The sequence below is a fragment of the Manis pentadactyla genome, chromosome 17, assembly GCF_030020395.1.
Source record: "Manis pentadactyla isolate mManPen7 chromosome 17, mManPen7.hap1, whole genome shotgun sequence".
Taxonomy (NCBI): Eukaryota; Metazoa; Chordata; class Mammalia; order Pholidota; family Manidae; genus Manis; species Manis pentadactyla.
The window spans coordinates 65,535,296-65,551,586 of NC_080035.1; the positions used below are offsets into that span (position 1 = coordinate 65,535,296).

At 44.6% G+C, this 16,291-nt stretch overlaps 1 protein-coding gene across 6 annotated transcripts in view; it reads right to left on the reverse strand.

The window, feature by feature from the left end:
• Nucleotides 1–16,291, reverse strand: part of TUBGCP3 (tubulin gamma complex component 3) — a 78,653-nt gene that overhangs the window by 34,107 nt on the left and 28,255 nt on the right. For 4 of the 6 annotated variants that reach the window (XM_057494651.1, XM_057494649.1, XM_057494648.1 and 1 more), the window contains 6 exons: nucleotides 15,998–16,166; nucleotides 13,600–13,742; nucleotides 12,794–12,919; nucleotides 11,813–11,881; nucleotides 11,313–11,445; nucleotides 9,563–9,729 (listed from right to left, as the gene is read on the reverse strand). In XM_057494651.1, the coding sequence (XP_057350634.1) occupies nucleotides 9,563–9,729; nucleotides 11,313–11,445; nucleotides 11,813–11,881; nucleotides 12,794–12,919; nucleotides 13,600–13,742; nucleotides 15,998–16,166 (807 nt within the window). Of the gene's footprint in view, nucleotides 1–9,562; nucleotides 9,730–11,312; nucleotides 11,446–11,812; nucleotides 11,882–12,793; nucleotides 12,920–13,599; nucleotides 13,743–15,997; nucleotides 16,171–16,291 lie in introns of all 6 variants that reach the window. The other 2 variants (XM_036893647.2, XM_057494650.1) reach the window with 2 other exon arrangements.

The following is a 16,291-nucleotide window of genomic DNA, read 5'->3' on the forward strand; positions in this document are numbered from 1 at the left end:
CTGAAAGGTTACTCACCACCATGCTACGACTATGCCTTTAGCTTGCCATTTAATACATTAGCTTAAATGCATATAAATTGTATTCACCTGTTATTCAGAAGAGCTAGTTTCTACAGACAACGTATGAATTTATCCTGACAGTGGTGTGCAGCCAGATTTTTATCAGCATGAATCAGAGTTTAATTTAAAACACAGAAGCCCTCAGACAATTCAGTCTTCTTCGGACGCTACAAAAGCATCAGTTCCTCTGAGGGCAGAGAGGCGTGCAACCCCTCTCCTAGCAAACGTTGGGCTGCAAACACTGAGAGGAACGGTACGTCTTAGAGCCTAGTTAATCCTGTGAAAAATACAGTTACAGAGGGAAAAAATCAAGGTCAGGATATAATGGCAATGCAGCTTTATTTCACTGATGCATCTTCCGCTCAAGTTTCTTTAGTTTTCACCATTATGTCAAACACAGAAAGAATTGAGGGGAAAAAAATAAAACATAATAGTCCCCCGATTTCTCATTAACTGCTGGACAAATGCCAAGGCCTCCCCACTAAAAATAGAAACGAAGAAGGAAATTTTCTTAGTTTCTAAGAACCCAATCCACTAACACAGACCACAAAACACCCCAATTTCAACCTGCCAACAGGAAGGCAACTACCAGAAGACCCCGCCTCCCAACATACCTGGAGAAAGGTGCCTCTTGGGGTGGTGGGGGTCTAGTTAACAGTATTTTGGGAGTGGGCATAAAAGTGCCAAGGCGGTAAGATACATCACATGGCAAACTTCTAAACTCAACAATCCTTCACCAAAGTGTAAAAGGAACAAACAACAAGAGGGTGGACTGGACCCACAGAGATATTCCAAAATGCCATCCCTGCATTATACAGCCAGTTCCCAAGCCTCCCGACCAGAAGGTAGATTTTTAGGGTGTTGTTAGAGCGTTTCAGCAAATGTGAAGCAAAAGGAAGTGTTACCGGCAGGCTCTAGAACAGCGTCCTCGGGCCTTGTCCTCACATATATAAAGAATTTAGCACCCGGACTTAGGAGGCGGTCGGCAGGCTGTGCGCTTTATTCGAGAGGTGAAGAAACAGACACCTTGACAGGCCAGGGTGGGCCGCTCAGGCGAGAGTCAGTTCTGAGAAGAATCCGGGTGGCTCCCCTTACAGGGAGCGAAATGCTTATTAGTTATCAGGTCGCCTCACTTGAGGGAGGTTTTCAACGAGCACATGTGCGGCTGATCACATACATGCACGTGCAGGGCAGCGTCATCTTGGGCAGCTTTAGTGTGTGAAATCTCCACCCGGGGGAATGTTAGTGTAATGAGGAAAAGGCACCTATCAGACACCAACACCAAACTTTCCTTATGCACAGGTCATAAGTTGTTTGTGTCCTGGTCCACTGACTATCTGACCAAATGGTCTCTAAGCCTGGGACATGGTGGCTATACAACTTGTTGAAACAATAGGTAGACATGGACAACAGGACATACTGGGGCCTTACAGAGTCAGGTGGATGCCAGGCAGTTGGGAGCCTCACACATGCAGTGAGCCTGAGGGGCTGTCTGCAGAGACAGAGCTGCCCGCAGTCAGTGGGCTCGAGGCGCAGGGGAGGTGCACAGGGCCGGCCTGGGGAAAGGCCACAGCCCCGACACAGACAGGCGGGGCAAGAGAGGGTGGGCCCCACGCCTGACCAGCATTCCACCAATTGCCAGCAAGGCGGCTGGAGCTGGACGTTCACATCCGTGCCTGTGTTAACTACAGAAAACGAGTCCCCATCCCGCCACATCAGGACCAGTTCACGACTCTTCCTGGGGCGACAGAAGCCCAATCAAAGAAAAGCTATAAGCTTTGTTCTAACTGGGGGTTTACCCTGGAGTCTGCAGGCACAGAATTCAGAGGAACCTTGGGAGGGAAACTAATTAAATATTTACACTGTCCTCTGTGTGAAATTAGTGTTTCCTTCTATGATAAGTGCAAATCACAAACCACAATACTTGTGACTCTGTCACCAGTACAATCATATATTCATACCACATGTTACATTGGTGCGCTTACCTTGAAATAGCCACAAGTCCTTATTTATTGCATTAATAAAAATGCACACCAACTACTACAGCACCAATTTGATGCCGAGTTTGGGTAGTCCTGGACAGAGCGAGGCTGAGCAGAGGTCTGTACTGCCGAGGGTCTCGGTGTCTGTGGTCTTCACAGGAGCGGGGCTGCTGTGCAATGAGGAGACTCTCTGAATCCATCCCCCGACCTGTAAGGCACACCCTGCAGATGTCCCACTCAAGTCTGGGTGGTGCAGGGGAGCAGGGGGTGGGCACAGCAGTGGCCCTCGGGCTCCATTGCACAGCAGACACCATGGTGCTCTGGAAATCCTTGTCCATGTTAACATTCCCTACAAGGTTCCCAAGTGCACTAAAGGGACTTGCCTATCAAGAACCACTGGGCTCTACACAGGCCTAGTAAGCCCGTGATGAATAGCAAGGACCTCCTTAAACTAGCATCAGGGCAAAAGCAGGATTCTGCAAAGGAACCAGAAGTAGCTGGCACCCCTTCACTTAACAGGAAAGTCACCATGATAACCACTTTAAACTGTAAAATTCTGTGGTTTTTGTATTATTCATAACATGGCTGTGCAACCCTCACCAACTACTATGTAATTCGAGAACACGATATATCACCCAAAGAGAAACTCCCTGCCATTGAGCAGTGACCTCCCCTAATGCCCTCTACCCCCCAACTGGACAATACTAACCTACCTTCTGTCTCTTTGCACTTTCCTGTTCTACACATTTCACGTAGACAAAATCATAAAACATGTGACTTTGTGTCTAGCTTATTAAACCTGTCTTATGTTTTCAAGATTCATCCATGTTTTCGCCTGTGTCGGAATCCCACTCCTTTTTATGGCTGAATACTATCCCACCGTGTGGATATCTGACCCTTGGCTCATCCACCCGTCAGCTGATGGACAGTGGCACTGTTTCCACTTTTCCACTATTATGATTATGAATGTTACTGTGAATGTTCAAATACAAGTTTTTATAGGAACATTTTTTTTCATTTCTCTTCGGTATATACCTATAACTGCTGGACCTTTGTTTAGCTTTTTGAGGAACCGCCAAACTATTTCTTCAATGGCTACACTGTTCTACATTCCCACCAGCAATGTATGAGGGTTCCGATTTTCTCCAAATCCTTGCCAACCCTTGTTATGTTCCGGTTTGTTTTCATAGTACCATCCCAGTGAGTGTGATGTGGTATCTAACTGTGGTCTTGATTTGCATTTCCCTGATGACTAAAAATAAGAACCTTTTCCTGTGCTTACTAGCCATTTGATATTTTCTTTGGAAAAATGTATACTCAAGTACTTTGCCTATTTTTTAGTTATATTTCTGTTGTTTAGTTGTTTATATAATCTGGACACTAGATCCTTCCCACATCTATGATTTGCAAATACTTTCTGCCATTCTGTGGGTTGTCTATTTACTTTCTCAATGGTGTACCCTGATGTACCTAAGTTTTTAATTTTGACAAAATCCAATTTATTTACTTGTGTTGCTCTTGCTCGTGGTATGGTTATGTGTCACAAAAGCACTGCCTAATCCAGTCACAAAGATTTACACCTATGTTTACTTCAAAGAGTTCCACAGCTCAGGTATGTGATCTGTATTTTGTGTTGAGGGCCAAATTCATTCTTTTGCATGTAGATATCCAGTTGTCCCAGTTCCACCTGTTGAAAACACCATTCTTTCTCCACTAAGTGGTCTTGAGACCCTTGCTGAAAATCAACTGAACAAAAATGAAAGGGTTTACTGTTGGGCTCTCGATTCTGCACTGTTGATCCACAGGTCTTTACCTTACCAGCACCACAGTTTTAAGATGGCAGTGTTCCCCCAAATGTTGCCAGTGGTAGGATTTATTTTGATTTTCTATGTCTTCATGAGTCACTTATAATATTTGTTTCTAGGAACTCTCAGGTTTTACTGAGAAATGTCTTCTTTTCTCCACATTTTTGAAGTAGAGTTTTTGAAAGAATGCAGATTTCCCGAATGATAGCTTTTTCTTTCAGCATTTTGAATACTTCACCCTACTGCCTTTGGTCTCCATGGTTTCTGATGAGAAATCAGCTTGAGGAGCCCTACTAGTCACGGATCTTCTCTCTCTCCAGTTCCATTATAACGTGACCCACAGTGGGTCTCTGGGTCTGCAGAGCTCCCAATGCACAGGTGGGGGCTTCTCACCAGATCCGAGTGACACAGGCCTCAGGGGCTCTTTTCACGTTTCCTTCCTGTTCCTCAGGGCGGATGATCTCACGTGTTCTATCTTCAAGTCACTTGTTATCTTCTTCCTACTAAAATCTGCTATTGAATCCCACTACTGATTTCTTTTCATTTTAGTTACTGTACTTTTCAACTCCAAAATTTCTATTTGGTTCTTTTTTATAGTTTCTGTTTATTCATATTTTGTGCTTTGATTATATTAAATAGCATTTCCTTATGCAAATACCTAATAAGCTATTATTAAATGAATGAATATAAAGCTCATGAATAGCTATTTCCAGTTAACTATACACTTGAAGAAATACAATTTTACAAGTTAAAACTTATTACAAAGATTGAAGAAACTGAACAGATAAAAAAATCCCAGATTTTAATTATACAGGACCAAATATACAATGCACCTGCCTAAACTACCAAGTCCTTATGGTAAATATATTATTTAGAATAGATTAAAGAGAAACTTCCCAGAATTAATCAAAGATTTAAATGAATATTTATAAATTTAGGGTTCAACAGAAAAGTCAAAGAACAGCACAAAGAACAGCAAAGTAAGAGAGAGGCCACAAACACTGTAGGGACAGACACCTTAGGGCCACTGGATATTCAAACTGTATCCAATGTTCTTATACTAACCCAATTATACCAATTATAGGTAATGTACTTACTACGTGCCTAGCCCAATCCTCACTACACCAAATCCCACACGACAAGCACTACCATCACGCAGAAATGAACAATGTGGAAGGTAAGGCTAAGAGAGGCTAAATCGTTCATACAGGAAGTAGAGCTGTCAGAAAGTGAGAGCCAGAGTCAGACTCAAGTCACGTGAGTCCAGAGCCCGAACCCACCAGCTCTGCCCAGAGCAGAGGAGCCGGAGCAAGGCACACCCCCCGGCGCAGCAGCCCCGCACACGGAAGCCCGCAGCAGAGAACAGGACACACCTACGTCGGGAAGGATGGATTCAGCTCTACCAACCAAGATGCGTTCCTGAGGAACCCCACAAGCAATCAGTGAAGCAAACAAAAAGATCTAGGACATAAAGGACTACTTGAGCAAAATAAAAAATTTACATATCTTGAACTTCCTAAAGCCCTATCTAAACTCAGACCCTAAGTGTGAGTATCAGAAAACACAGTACCTTAAAAAAACAATAAATTTATTTTAATAAAATGTCAGCATTCAGGTAATCTACAGAAAGGGTACCTAGAAAAGTTCTTCCAATTTTTTAGACATCTGGTATTATATAAGAAGAAAAACACTTAAGATAAATAACTTTACCAATGAGGCAAGATTCCAGGTTAGTTTGTTAAGTGATCATCTGAGCCACTAGTCCCACTATTACAGTCAACAGACATGGACACTCATTTCCTATTTTGTCTTCAAATAAATAAAACCTGAAAGCTTGCCTTATACATGTTCTATGCAACAAGAATTCTTCAAAAAGAGTATCCCAAATTTAAGCTGCAGTTGCCTTAGAGTTTGCTTTTGTCACACCTCAATGTTCAAAAAATAGTGAAGATAAAAGTCTAGGAGAAAATCAATTTTGAAATTTATAACCTAATTCTCCCTATATTTTCCATCAACCTTGCAGTCCATAATTACTATTCAACAAAATGAATATATAAGACTGAATACTACACAAGGCAGATAACCATAGAACTGGTGGCACTTGTAAGGCCTGTTTTAAAAACACAGGTGTGGTATGTATAATGTATTAATGGTATAATTAAGGAGTACTTTTAAAACCTGATTACTAGAAAATGCAAACTAAATTATTCTCAAGAAAAAAGATAAAAGTATACTAAACTTAAAAAAGATAATTAGCTAGTTTGCAGCTTTAATTTGTGTTTTAATTGTTACTATGTACCCCAGAAGAGCCCAGACAACAATTCCTTCCACAACCTCTCAGGAAAGTCAGGTTCAAGTCAACTAATCAGCATATATTAAAAAAGCTAATAACCCAAATTCATACTATAATTGACATACTAATTACTGTGTGGAGGAGACGGTGAAATACAGATTTTTTTTTTTACTAAATAGAAAGTTACAATGTTCCATCTTTTTATAATCCTAATTTTTAAAGGTTGCCTTAAAAGATTTTAATTCTGTAATGTACAGTTTTAATGGGCAATCAGGTGGCCTCAACTGAAAATAATATTATGCAGAGCTCTTTATTTCTGCTTTACAAGTTGGTCAAGCCATTACTCATAAATATCCACAGCTAAGAATGGCTCATCATGTGCAGATTATAAAAAGAATTCATACCGTGAAAATAACATTTATTTTTTCATTTTCTTAACCACATGATCACTTACATTGTCTCAAGCTCATAAATGACAAATTACTAAAACTCAGGTAACTTTTCTTACTGTGGTAACAGAAGATTTAATAAACATTGTAAATAATCAATTACACATGTTTTTACACAGCTTCCAAAATCCACCCCATCCTGTAATTCCAGAATAGACTTACAACACATTAACAAGTCTCTTTCTATCAAAGGAGAAGCATTACCTGAAGTTTATCACAAAAGTGATGACACAAAAACTAAGTGGTACTCGAATTAAAGTCTCCATTTAATTTTCAACAATCAAGTCTGACTTAAGTTCTACTTAAATAAACAACTTTATGGCCTGTTCTAGAAATACTTTACTACCTAAAACTAAAGAGTCATGTTCAACTAGGATAAATGCAGGTATGCCTCCCAATAGGTGGAATGTAAATGTATATTATACAAAATCTGTGGCTCCAATTAGGTAAAATTTAAAGACAAAACTGTAGTGTTAGAAGTGGAGACAGTATTAACCTTCAGGAATAAGGAAGGGGACAGCGACTAGCTGGGGAAGCCCAGGTGCACAATGGGGGTGCCTGATAAGGTGCCATCCTGACTCGGATGGCAACTCATTTTTTAAGGCGGCATCAAGTGTCACACAACAATCCACATAATTTTCCCCACGCAGCTCCTAATAGGGGCTCATACCTGAGCCTGGTAAGGACCAGTGCCAGTTAAACACAGTCTAGATAACTGATGCAAACCTGGGGCAAAGCGAAACAAAAAAACCTCGGTAGTGAAGGCCATTTTTACAAGCTGTATTTAAAAAATTAAAGATAATAAAATCACACAGATCTAAACAAAAGCTATAGAGATTAAATATATGGTGGGGCAGAACCTAGGGGAGGTGCAAAATTCCTCATCTTAACAGCACGAGCGGATTAAAGAAACTTGTTTATTCTTGAATTCAACATTTAGTAAAACAGAGGTTCAAGAAAGTTTGGAAAACTTAAAGGTAACCATTTATTAAATGAAAACAGCCTTCAGTTTGTATATTTTAAAAAACTCATGAAGCAAAAGGAACACAGGAAGCATAAAAACACTTCATCTGTAAATTCAATGTGCAAGCCCTATAAATTCAAAAAAAGAACTTTGGGCAGAACTAGCAAGCTGATTCTAAATTCACATCCAGGCAGAAATGTACAAAAACAACAAAGAAAATTGTGAAAAGAACAAACTGCTCCTACAGATATCAAACCATAAAGCCATGGTTATTTAGATCAGCTTGACACACAGGAAGCAAAAAATTAAAACCAGAAAAAAAAACAAGAGTTCAGAAACAGACTCAGGCATATGGGAATTTAGTACATGATGGAGTATGACAAAACCAGTATTTGGGGAGTACCAGCCAAGGCCATGACTCTGTGTACTACTCTTACAAATAATACAAAAATAAACAGTGAAGAGAAAAATAATTGAAAGAAAAAAGTGGAACTACAGATAGAAGATACCAAATATATAAAACCACCCCATGACTCAATTCTGAAGACAGACAGATCCACAGGAAAAATGGACAAAATATGAACAGCAAGTAGAAGAAAGGAAAATAAGCAATGAGCACGAAAAGCTGGCCGATCTCACTGGTAACCAGCGGAGGTGACAGGCCGGGCCACATCTCCGCGTGAGACGAGACGTCTGCCCTGAAGCCGGGTAGGGCACAGGGCTGACCAGGCGGAGGCAGAACCGTCTGAGCAAGCTGGCTGTGGGTACAAGGGCAGAATTCAAATGGAAGTGCGCGACCCCACAACCAGCAATCCCACCCCTAGACTTAACAGAGTCGTAAATATGCACAGGGAGGCACATAAAAGGATGTTCATTTTAATAACGTTCGTAAGATTTAAAACTACAAAAAACAGTCTCTGTCAACAGGAGAGTTGCTAAACACAAGTGGCATGTCACACGGGGAAGCAACACGAGGCGAGAAAGCCCAGCCACACATGGTCACGAGGGCTCCAAGACACACAGGTCTGTGCAACACGTATGCACATGGAGACACCACTTACGTGTTTCACAAGTGCCCACAGCACTACCTCATGGACGGCCAGTTCTGCTGTCCTGTGTGTTTTAAAAACCACGGCCACGTACAGCTGAGCTATTGGGAACAACCTGAGTCAACACAGACTTCACAACTGCTTATCCGTGCGATGCCACCCATGAGAAAAGAGGCTGACCGCAGGAACCCAGCCACAGGGGACCCAACTCTTGGCACACGCATACATCCCGCACTCCCAGCCCCTGCACCCCATGTGAGCCCGCAGCTGCACCTCCTCTGCCACGCCCACAAGCCTACCTCGGGGCTTTTTCAAGGAAAGTGCCCTATCAGTGCTGGGACTTCATACTTCCTAACCACCTCGTGGGTGGTGAAAACTTACAACAGCCTCTTTTATTACTGTCACCAGCACTGTTTCTGGAGTGTGAGGTCCTCAGTCTACTCCTGGTCAGAAGTCCTATGGCTTCTACCGTGTGACTTTGCACAGCACAGTGCTTTTAAGAACACATATTGCATCACAGCAAAACTAAATGTATTTCAATAGGTACATACCACATACGCAAATAGCTTATTTCATTAAAATCACTAGCACCATCATTAATCAAAGTGAGTCTCATTTATAACCATAACCACTCACAGCAACACAACACGCTGTACTGTACTGTGAGGAAAACTGCACAAGACAGGAAACGAGTTCTAGCTTTGCCATCAGCTTGCCAGGGAACCTGGACCTGACTTTGCTGAGCCGTCCTCCATAGAAACTGATCCAGCAATTCCCAACTGACCATGCCCACTGCTGCCCCACAAGACACCTGTTCAAAGCTGTGCAGACGAGGCACCACGTTCAGATGAAACACAGGGGCCTGACTGTGAGGAGAAAACAGTTACCCTGGCAAACAGAGGAGGAGTGGCAGCCCACGCCTCCCAAAGCCGAGCCTGGGGGCTGAGCGGCCTTCCTTACCTCGTGGTAGGTGTCCTCGAGCTCCCCATCATATATCCAGCGGTAAAGGAAGCTCAGGACAGGGTGTGACACGAGGCTGAGAATGTGCTTCACCAGGGACCTCACGTACGGGTCTCCAGTTTTCGTGTAGGCGTGGACGGCAGAGGCCAGCTCACCTCCTTTCCTTCCTGCAGGGAACACACGAAAACACCCAAATTCATACTCACAGAACCAGGAACTGAACACTACCCCAAAGGGTCTGGTCTTTGAGACAAAGTGTCCCTCTCCCTAGTGCTATCCTGGACCTAGAAGCAGCCGTCACCATGTCACAGCACAGGACCAAGAGACCAAGAGCCCGGCCAGGCTTCCTGTGAGCCCCAGCGTGCCCCTTGTCCCCTCACGCCCACTACAGCGTTTTCAGAAGCAAAGAACTTGACCTACCATATGATCCAGAACATGACTTCCCACCTTTTTTTGAATGATACACATTAAGATTCACACTTTATACTTCAAACAAGTATACATATACAAAAAATAAGGTTTATGAAACAATTAACTTCTAACATTTTTTATTTCCTTCCCTTTTTTTATTTTAGGTAATATGCTAGTCTCGACTCACTAAAACTGATTTCATACATAGCTCAGCACTGGGAGCGGCAAAAATCGAGTCCAAACTGCAGGCACAGCAAGAGTTTCTTATGTTAGAATTCAGGGCTGTATTACATTTGCTGTAGGACTTTAAGGGAAGGCTGACATGATCTGGTTTCAGTTAGAATTTTCTCATGTGTAGGCACAAAAATAGAGTGGGTGAGACAGAAGTCAGCCGGTGGGCAAGCTATCCCCACCCCGCATAAGTACAGAACAGAGATTAAAACATCCAGGGAGGGGCAGAGATCTGAGACCCAGTGAGAGCGGGAGGCGCCAGGACCTCAGCGGCCACCTGGACCCTGAAAGAACTGGGTGGCTGGAGGCTGAGAGGAAGAGTCCAGCAGGACCCCGACTGTGGGGGAGGGCTGGTACCTGGAGAAAAAGGGGGGGTTTACTCATTGTGCTCGGCTTCCTTCCCTTTTTGAGGGGAAGTGCCAGGGAGTGAGGGAGGCAGGCCACAGACGGATGGTGCACTTGGATCTAGATGTGAAGTTCTGGTCCTCACAACCATCCCCTAGCAGGATGGCCACAAACACTGGGCCATGAACTATGGGGTGGACTTGGCTTCCCACACCTCCTTTAGACCTAGCCATCCTGCCACATGTAGACTACTGTGTCCCATTGGCACAGATGAGAAAGAGGTTCTTGGCCAAAGTAGCCCAAAGTGAGAAAAAATGTTCACAAGAAAACTAGAAATAGACTGAGAGCCCAGGAGAGGCTTAAGCCAGACATGCAAACAGGGAACTCTAATGAACAGATAGTCGACCCAGACACCGACCACAACCTTGCGGGGAGCAAAACTCTAGGAAGGCCGCTAGGTATATACAATACCGCTAAGGGGTTGCAGCGCGAGGACCTCCAAAGGAGCAGAGATCTTAAAAAAACTGGATGCCTTCCTCCTTTCCTCCTCCGTTGCAATGAAATCCTGAGCTTCCACAAGTACAAATACGGGACCACATTGGCAAGTGGTTATTTTCCCCTCTAAGTTCTTAACTATTAATTTGAATTTAATCAGCATACATACGGCTATCAAGGATACAAATAAGCAGGCCTGAAAATAAACCTTAAAGACGTTCCTAAAACCTGCTTTGAGATGAAGCAGATCCATGGGAGGCAAAAGCACCTTGGCAGTGGTCCACCAGGGCCGCCAGGGTCTTCAGTCTTATCTTGGGGTCATACGTCCAAACCAGGAGGCGCCGGAGTGTTAAGCTGCTCTCCAGGCCCAAATTCACACCCTGATCGTCCTCCAACTGGAGCTGTAAGACAGTAAAGGTAAGATGTGTCAGCACAGGTCACTGCGGGTGTCAGTCACTTCTCAGTCCACGTAGTGACTGTGGGGAAGGGACTGCTCTCATGAAAATGACAGAGTTCCTCTGGAGAACAATCATCCCACCATGCTACAAGTTACCTGTTTAAATGGTAGACAGGGACCTGAAAATTACCAATTGGCTCTAGAACACGCTGATACATTACAGATATCCCAACCTTACAAACACTATCATCAAACAGATTTCCATCTCTTAGAAGGAATGTATGAAGTACCGTATGAACTCAATTCTATGTATCTGCAATTTTCTAATACTTCAAATCATGAAGAAATTAAAGTAAAAACAAGGTATTTACCTGGGAATGTAAAACAGAGAGTAGCCGGTAGTATTCTTTGAGTTCCTGGTGCAAGGCGGCACAAAAGCTCTGTGTAGACAGGAGCAGGGGTGGTTAGGGTCCAACAGTGCCAGGCGACTCACCGAGCTGCCCACGGGCTGTAGGACAGCAGGGTGCCCTCATGATTTCACTTCTGCTTCTGTCAGTGGTCTTCTGGCTAAACCACCACAATGTGTGTGTTTACAAACTGTTAGGGATGTACTGTCCTTTAGCATGAACTTCACAGAAGAGAGATGAAGAAAACAGTACGGTTTCCATACAGTTAAACGTGTATTCCCTTTGGACAACAATTCTTTAAGACTACATCCTTTCTAAATGTTTATAGTTAAATTATTACAATTTTACTGTTTTTAACTGGAAAAACTTAAAAATTGGCAACTCTACACCAATTCCCCACTTTTTGTGGTTTGTACTGCTCATTTTTCCCACCCATGTTATTACAAACATCTTTGTACCACTCCAATGCCCAATACTGACAAATCAGGGGCTTTAAGAAAGACCTTCCCATAGTCCTGTGACAAGAACCTTCTGGAATGAACTCTGGTATAAAACCAGGGAAACTCAGTGGAAGCTGTGGTTTCCAAGAGAGCCTACGATAGGTGGACCCAGCAAAGGGTGAGACTTGTCTTCTGTCACCACACCAGGCTCCACATCTGCCCACGTAGATCAAAGCACGACAGCTGCTCCTCCTCCATGGGTTTGGGGTCACTGTGCTCACACGCCCTTTGCTCTTACAGTAGCGTGTAAACTGGACTCTGTCATCTCTGTCAACACCCATGGTGCTTCCGTTTCCAGTGGACTGGGACTGACACAGTGTCTGTTCTCAGAGCCTCCTTACTTATCAGCCCTCTTAAGAATCACCTTTATAATAGGATTTTAAACAGATTGTGCATTTCCCAAAGCAAACAGCACCCCAAACATTCCCAGGAATAACAAACATACCTGACCTACAAGTCCAAATGAACGGTCTAGACTCCTCTGGTCAGTGTATTTTCTGATTTTATTATGTAACCATCCCAACTCAGCAAGTCTGACTGTCGTATCCCTCAAAGATTTATTTAAGTTTGCCTAAAAAGTAAATATATCAAGAGTTTAAAATTAAAGACACTACAATTTTAATTATTATTTTTTCTCAACCATTTGCACTTCTAATATTGTCATTCTTAGACCTCAACACATGGAACTTAGAAGTAACAAACACACCACCCTTGGAGGGGAACGATGAGGTGCTGGGAAACAAAGGCACCAGGTGCCGGGAAAGGAGAACACCTCCACGGAGGCGGGGCTTGATGGCCTCTCCCGAGGCGTGAGTGGCCAGGTCCCCAGTGTGGCAGGGGGAGCCTGTGACAGTAGTCCCCTCCTGGGGCAGCCACAGGACAGGACGTCAACAAGGGGCTGCGGGGAGGCAGCCGTGGAGGCTGGAGGCAAAGCAAGCAGAGGCACCATGTCTGGAGTCTCGAGTCAGGGACAAAGATGCCCAGCCGCACCTGTCGCTCAGCCCCGGGGCATCACCTCCACAGGATGTGGAGACCGGCTGACAGGGAGGCCGCATCAGTGAAAACAAGAGGGCGGAGACCCAGCAGGGAGAGAGCGCGCCTAACGGTGGCAACGGCCCCACCACAAGCCTGCATGCACCACAAGCTACGCGGGGAGCCCCAGCCAGGCACTCACAGTGCACCTGGTCACCCCAACACCTCAGAGATCAGCAGCTCCTGTGTGGCCTCAGAGGCCCTCCCCTCTGTGAACACCCGAGGCAGGTTCAGCTGCTGTACCTTCCCCTCCACTTTGTAACAGTTCTCCGTGGGGCTCATCTTGATGTTCCTGCCGTCTATGCCCTGGAAGACGTACAGAACATCTCTGACGAGGGCTGCCTCGGTGACTTCCACAGCACCTGTACAATAGTTTTTGTAGGAGAGTAATTACTCAACAGCACATTTTAAGATGCAAGAAATTTTATGATGCAATTAGTTTTAGATTATATGTCTGCAATCAGATTAAAATTTAAAAACTAAATAAATGAGCTTAGGATGAAAAATAGTATGAAGTTCTAAGAAGCAAGAATTTTCTGAAAAAGATATGGCAATCATGTAATCTCCTACCCAAAAAAGTCTTTTAAAGACAAAGCACCATGCGGGACCAACAGGTAACTGAAGCACAACCCAAATCAACCTCAAAGGGACAGATGACCATCTCACAGGCAGGGTTGGGACAAATCAGCTGCACAGCAGGTGTCCAAACCCGGGTCTGTCCTCAACACCACCTGAACACGAGCTGATACAGCAGCAAAGTTCTTTAAAATCTCTAATAAACCTTGGGAACAACTAGGTCAGAATTTAGGGGTTACCCAAAATATGAGGAGGAGGCAATGCCCAGAAATCCAAGGTATCAGTGGGGGGAGAAACAGTCCGAGTACACATCAGGGTCCGTACCCCAGAGCCAGGCAGCAGAGTGTACAGTCCAGGGTCTGCACAGCCAGGCCAGCACAATCAGCAGGTGAGCAGGGTTATATTTCAGTTGAAGTGTAATACTCCAAAATACCAATTCCATCAATTTGCTGATAGTATTGTCCAAACTTAACCTTTTATCAATATTGACATTTTGTCTACGTTTCCACCAGTTACCAAGAAGAGATGTTGAAATATCCAAGTATAATTGTGGGTTTGTCTGTTTTCTTTCCAGTTCTGTCCGTTTTTCTTTGTGCATGTGAAGTGTCAATTTACAGGTCAGTTTACACTGAGGAGCAGTGAATTTTTCTGAAGAACAGGCCCTTTCTGGGCTACAACATGTCCCTCTGTCCTTGGCTACACTCCTGCCACCACATCCTCTGGTATTATTACAGCCACCCATCTTTCTTAGGGTTACTGTTTCCAAGATGTATTTCTTCCATCCATTTACTTTCAACCAATTTCCTCCCTACACCTAAAATGTGTCTCTTTTGAGCAGTACATTATTGTCTAACTTAGCATTTTTTAAGTCTGTCTTGCAAAGTGCCTAATCTAGTTAAATTTAATGTAATTACCAGGAAGTTTAGGTTGGAAGGCACCTTACTGCAGTCTGTTTTCTATTTATCTCACTGTTTTTCTTCTTTATACTTCTGCTCTTCTGGATCAATCAAGTCAATTTTTAAATCCTTTTATCATTTTCCCCACCTCACACCCTAAATTTTTTAATTTTTTTAATGTTTAATTGCAGTGAAGTTGGCCTATATTAGTTTCAGGTGTACGACGTAATGAAGACAATCACATTACCAATGCTCACCAGGACATAAGCAGCCACCATCTGTCACCACAGTCAGTCCAGTATCACTGACATTTCAGCTCTGTAGGGAATCTGGGTTTGACCTTCTACATGGGCAGGTCAGGGACCAGGAGCCACGGCACAAAAGGAGAGCAGCTGGGAACAGCCGACTCCACCGGAGGCAGCTCCGGTGCCCGAGGGCAGGGCCGCCCCTGTGGACAGAGCGGGGACCGCAGCTGCCGGGGTGGGAGGAGCCCCGCTCTCCCAGACGCCCTCACCCCCTCTGGGGCGCACCTGGTCCTCGCCTTCTACACAAGGACGAATAAGCTCCCTTCACCGCTTCAGAACCAGCAGACTATGAACCAGCAATGAAGCCCATTCTCCTACTTTCAGGATGCTCACGTTACAAACACTGCTGGGCGTGGTGTTCTCATAAAAGAGACGTGAGCTGACCACCAATCAAGCGCTCCGGGCCCTGCGCTAGTCACTGGCACAGCCAGCGAGAGGACATCAGAAGCGCCACCGCCCTCACGGACCTCAGACCTGCAGGGGAAGAAGAACCTGTACAGGGGCCTGAGCTGCCCGGATGCGCCTCCCCAACAAGGCGGAGGAACACAGAGAAGGGGAGCACCACAGGGCTTGAAGAGGAGAGAGATCCGGCACAGGAGAGCACCCGGACAAGCACCTGGAAAGCGGGCAGCGCTGGGGGCACAAGGTCAGGCCGACAAGGGTGACAAAGCCAGGAGGCCAGCGCACACATCCCAGGCCACAGAGGGCTCTGCGCCTCATCCTGAAAAAGGAAGGTGCTCACAGGTCGTCGGTGAGGAGTCCTGATCAGTATTCTAAAAGTAAGGGCAACAATTTCTAAAGGTTCCTAGAGAAGCTGCTTTAAAACATATCCTTACTCACCACCTGCATCCCCTTCTCTCCTTGGCCTTGTCACACTGCGAGCCACAGGGTTGGGGACGCCTTTTGAGGTAGTGCTTTGTAAAGAAGGCTGGTTTGCAGTTAAAGTCCATGCAAGGCGTGACCCCAGCTGCTGCCGAAGAGCATCTCCAACTCCTGGAGCTTGGTGAGACTGTCTGAAAGAAGGAAGGGGACTTCACACCTCCACATGGGGCACAGCCACTCACTCGAGACAAAACAAGGGCATTTTTCTTATGTACTACATGGAATTTTAATGCTATACATCTGCACCCTACC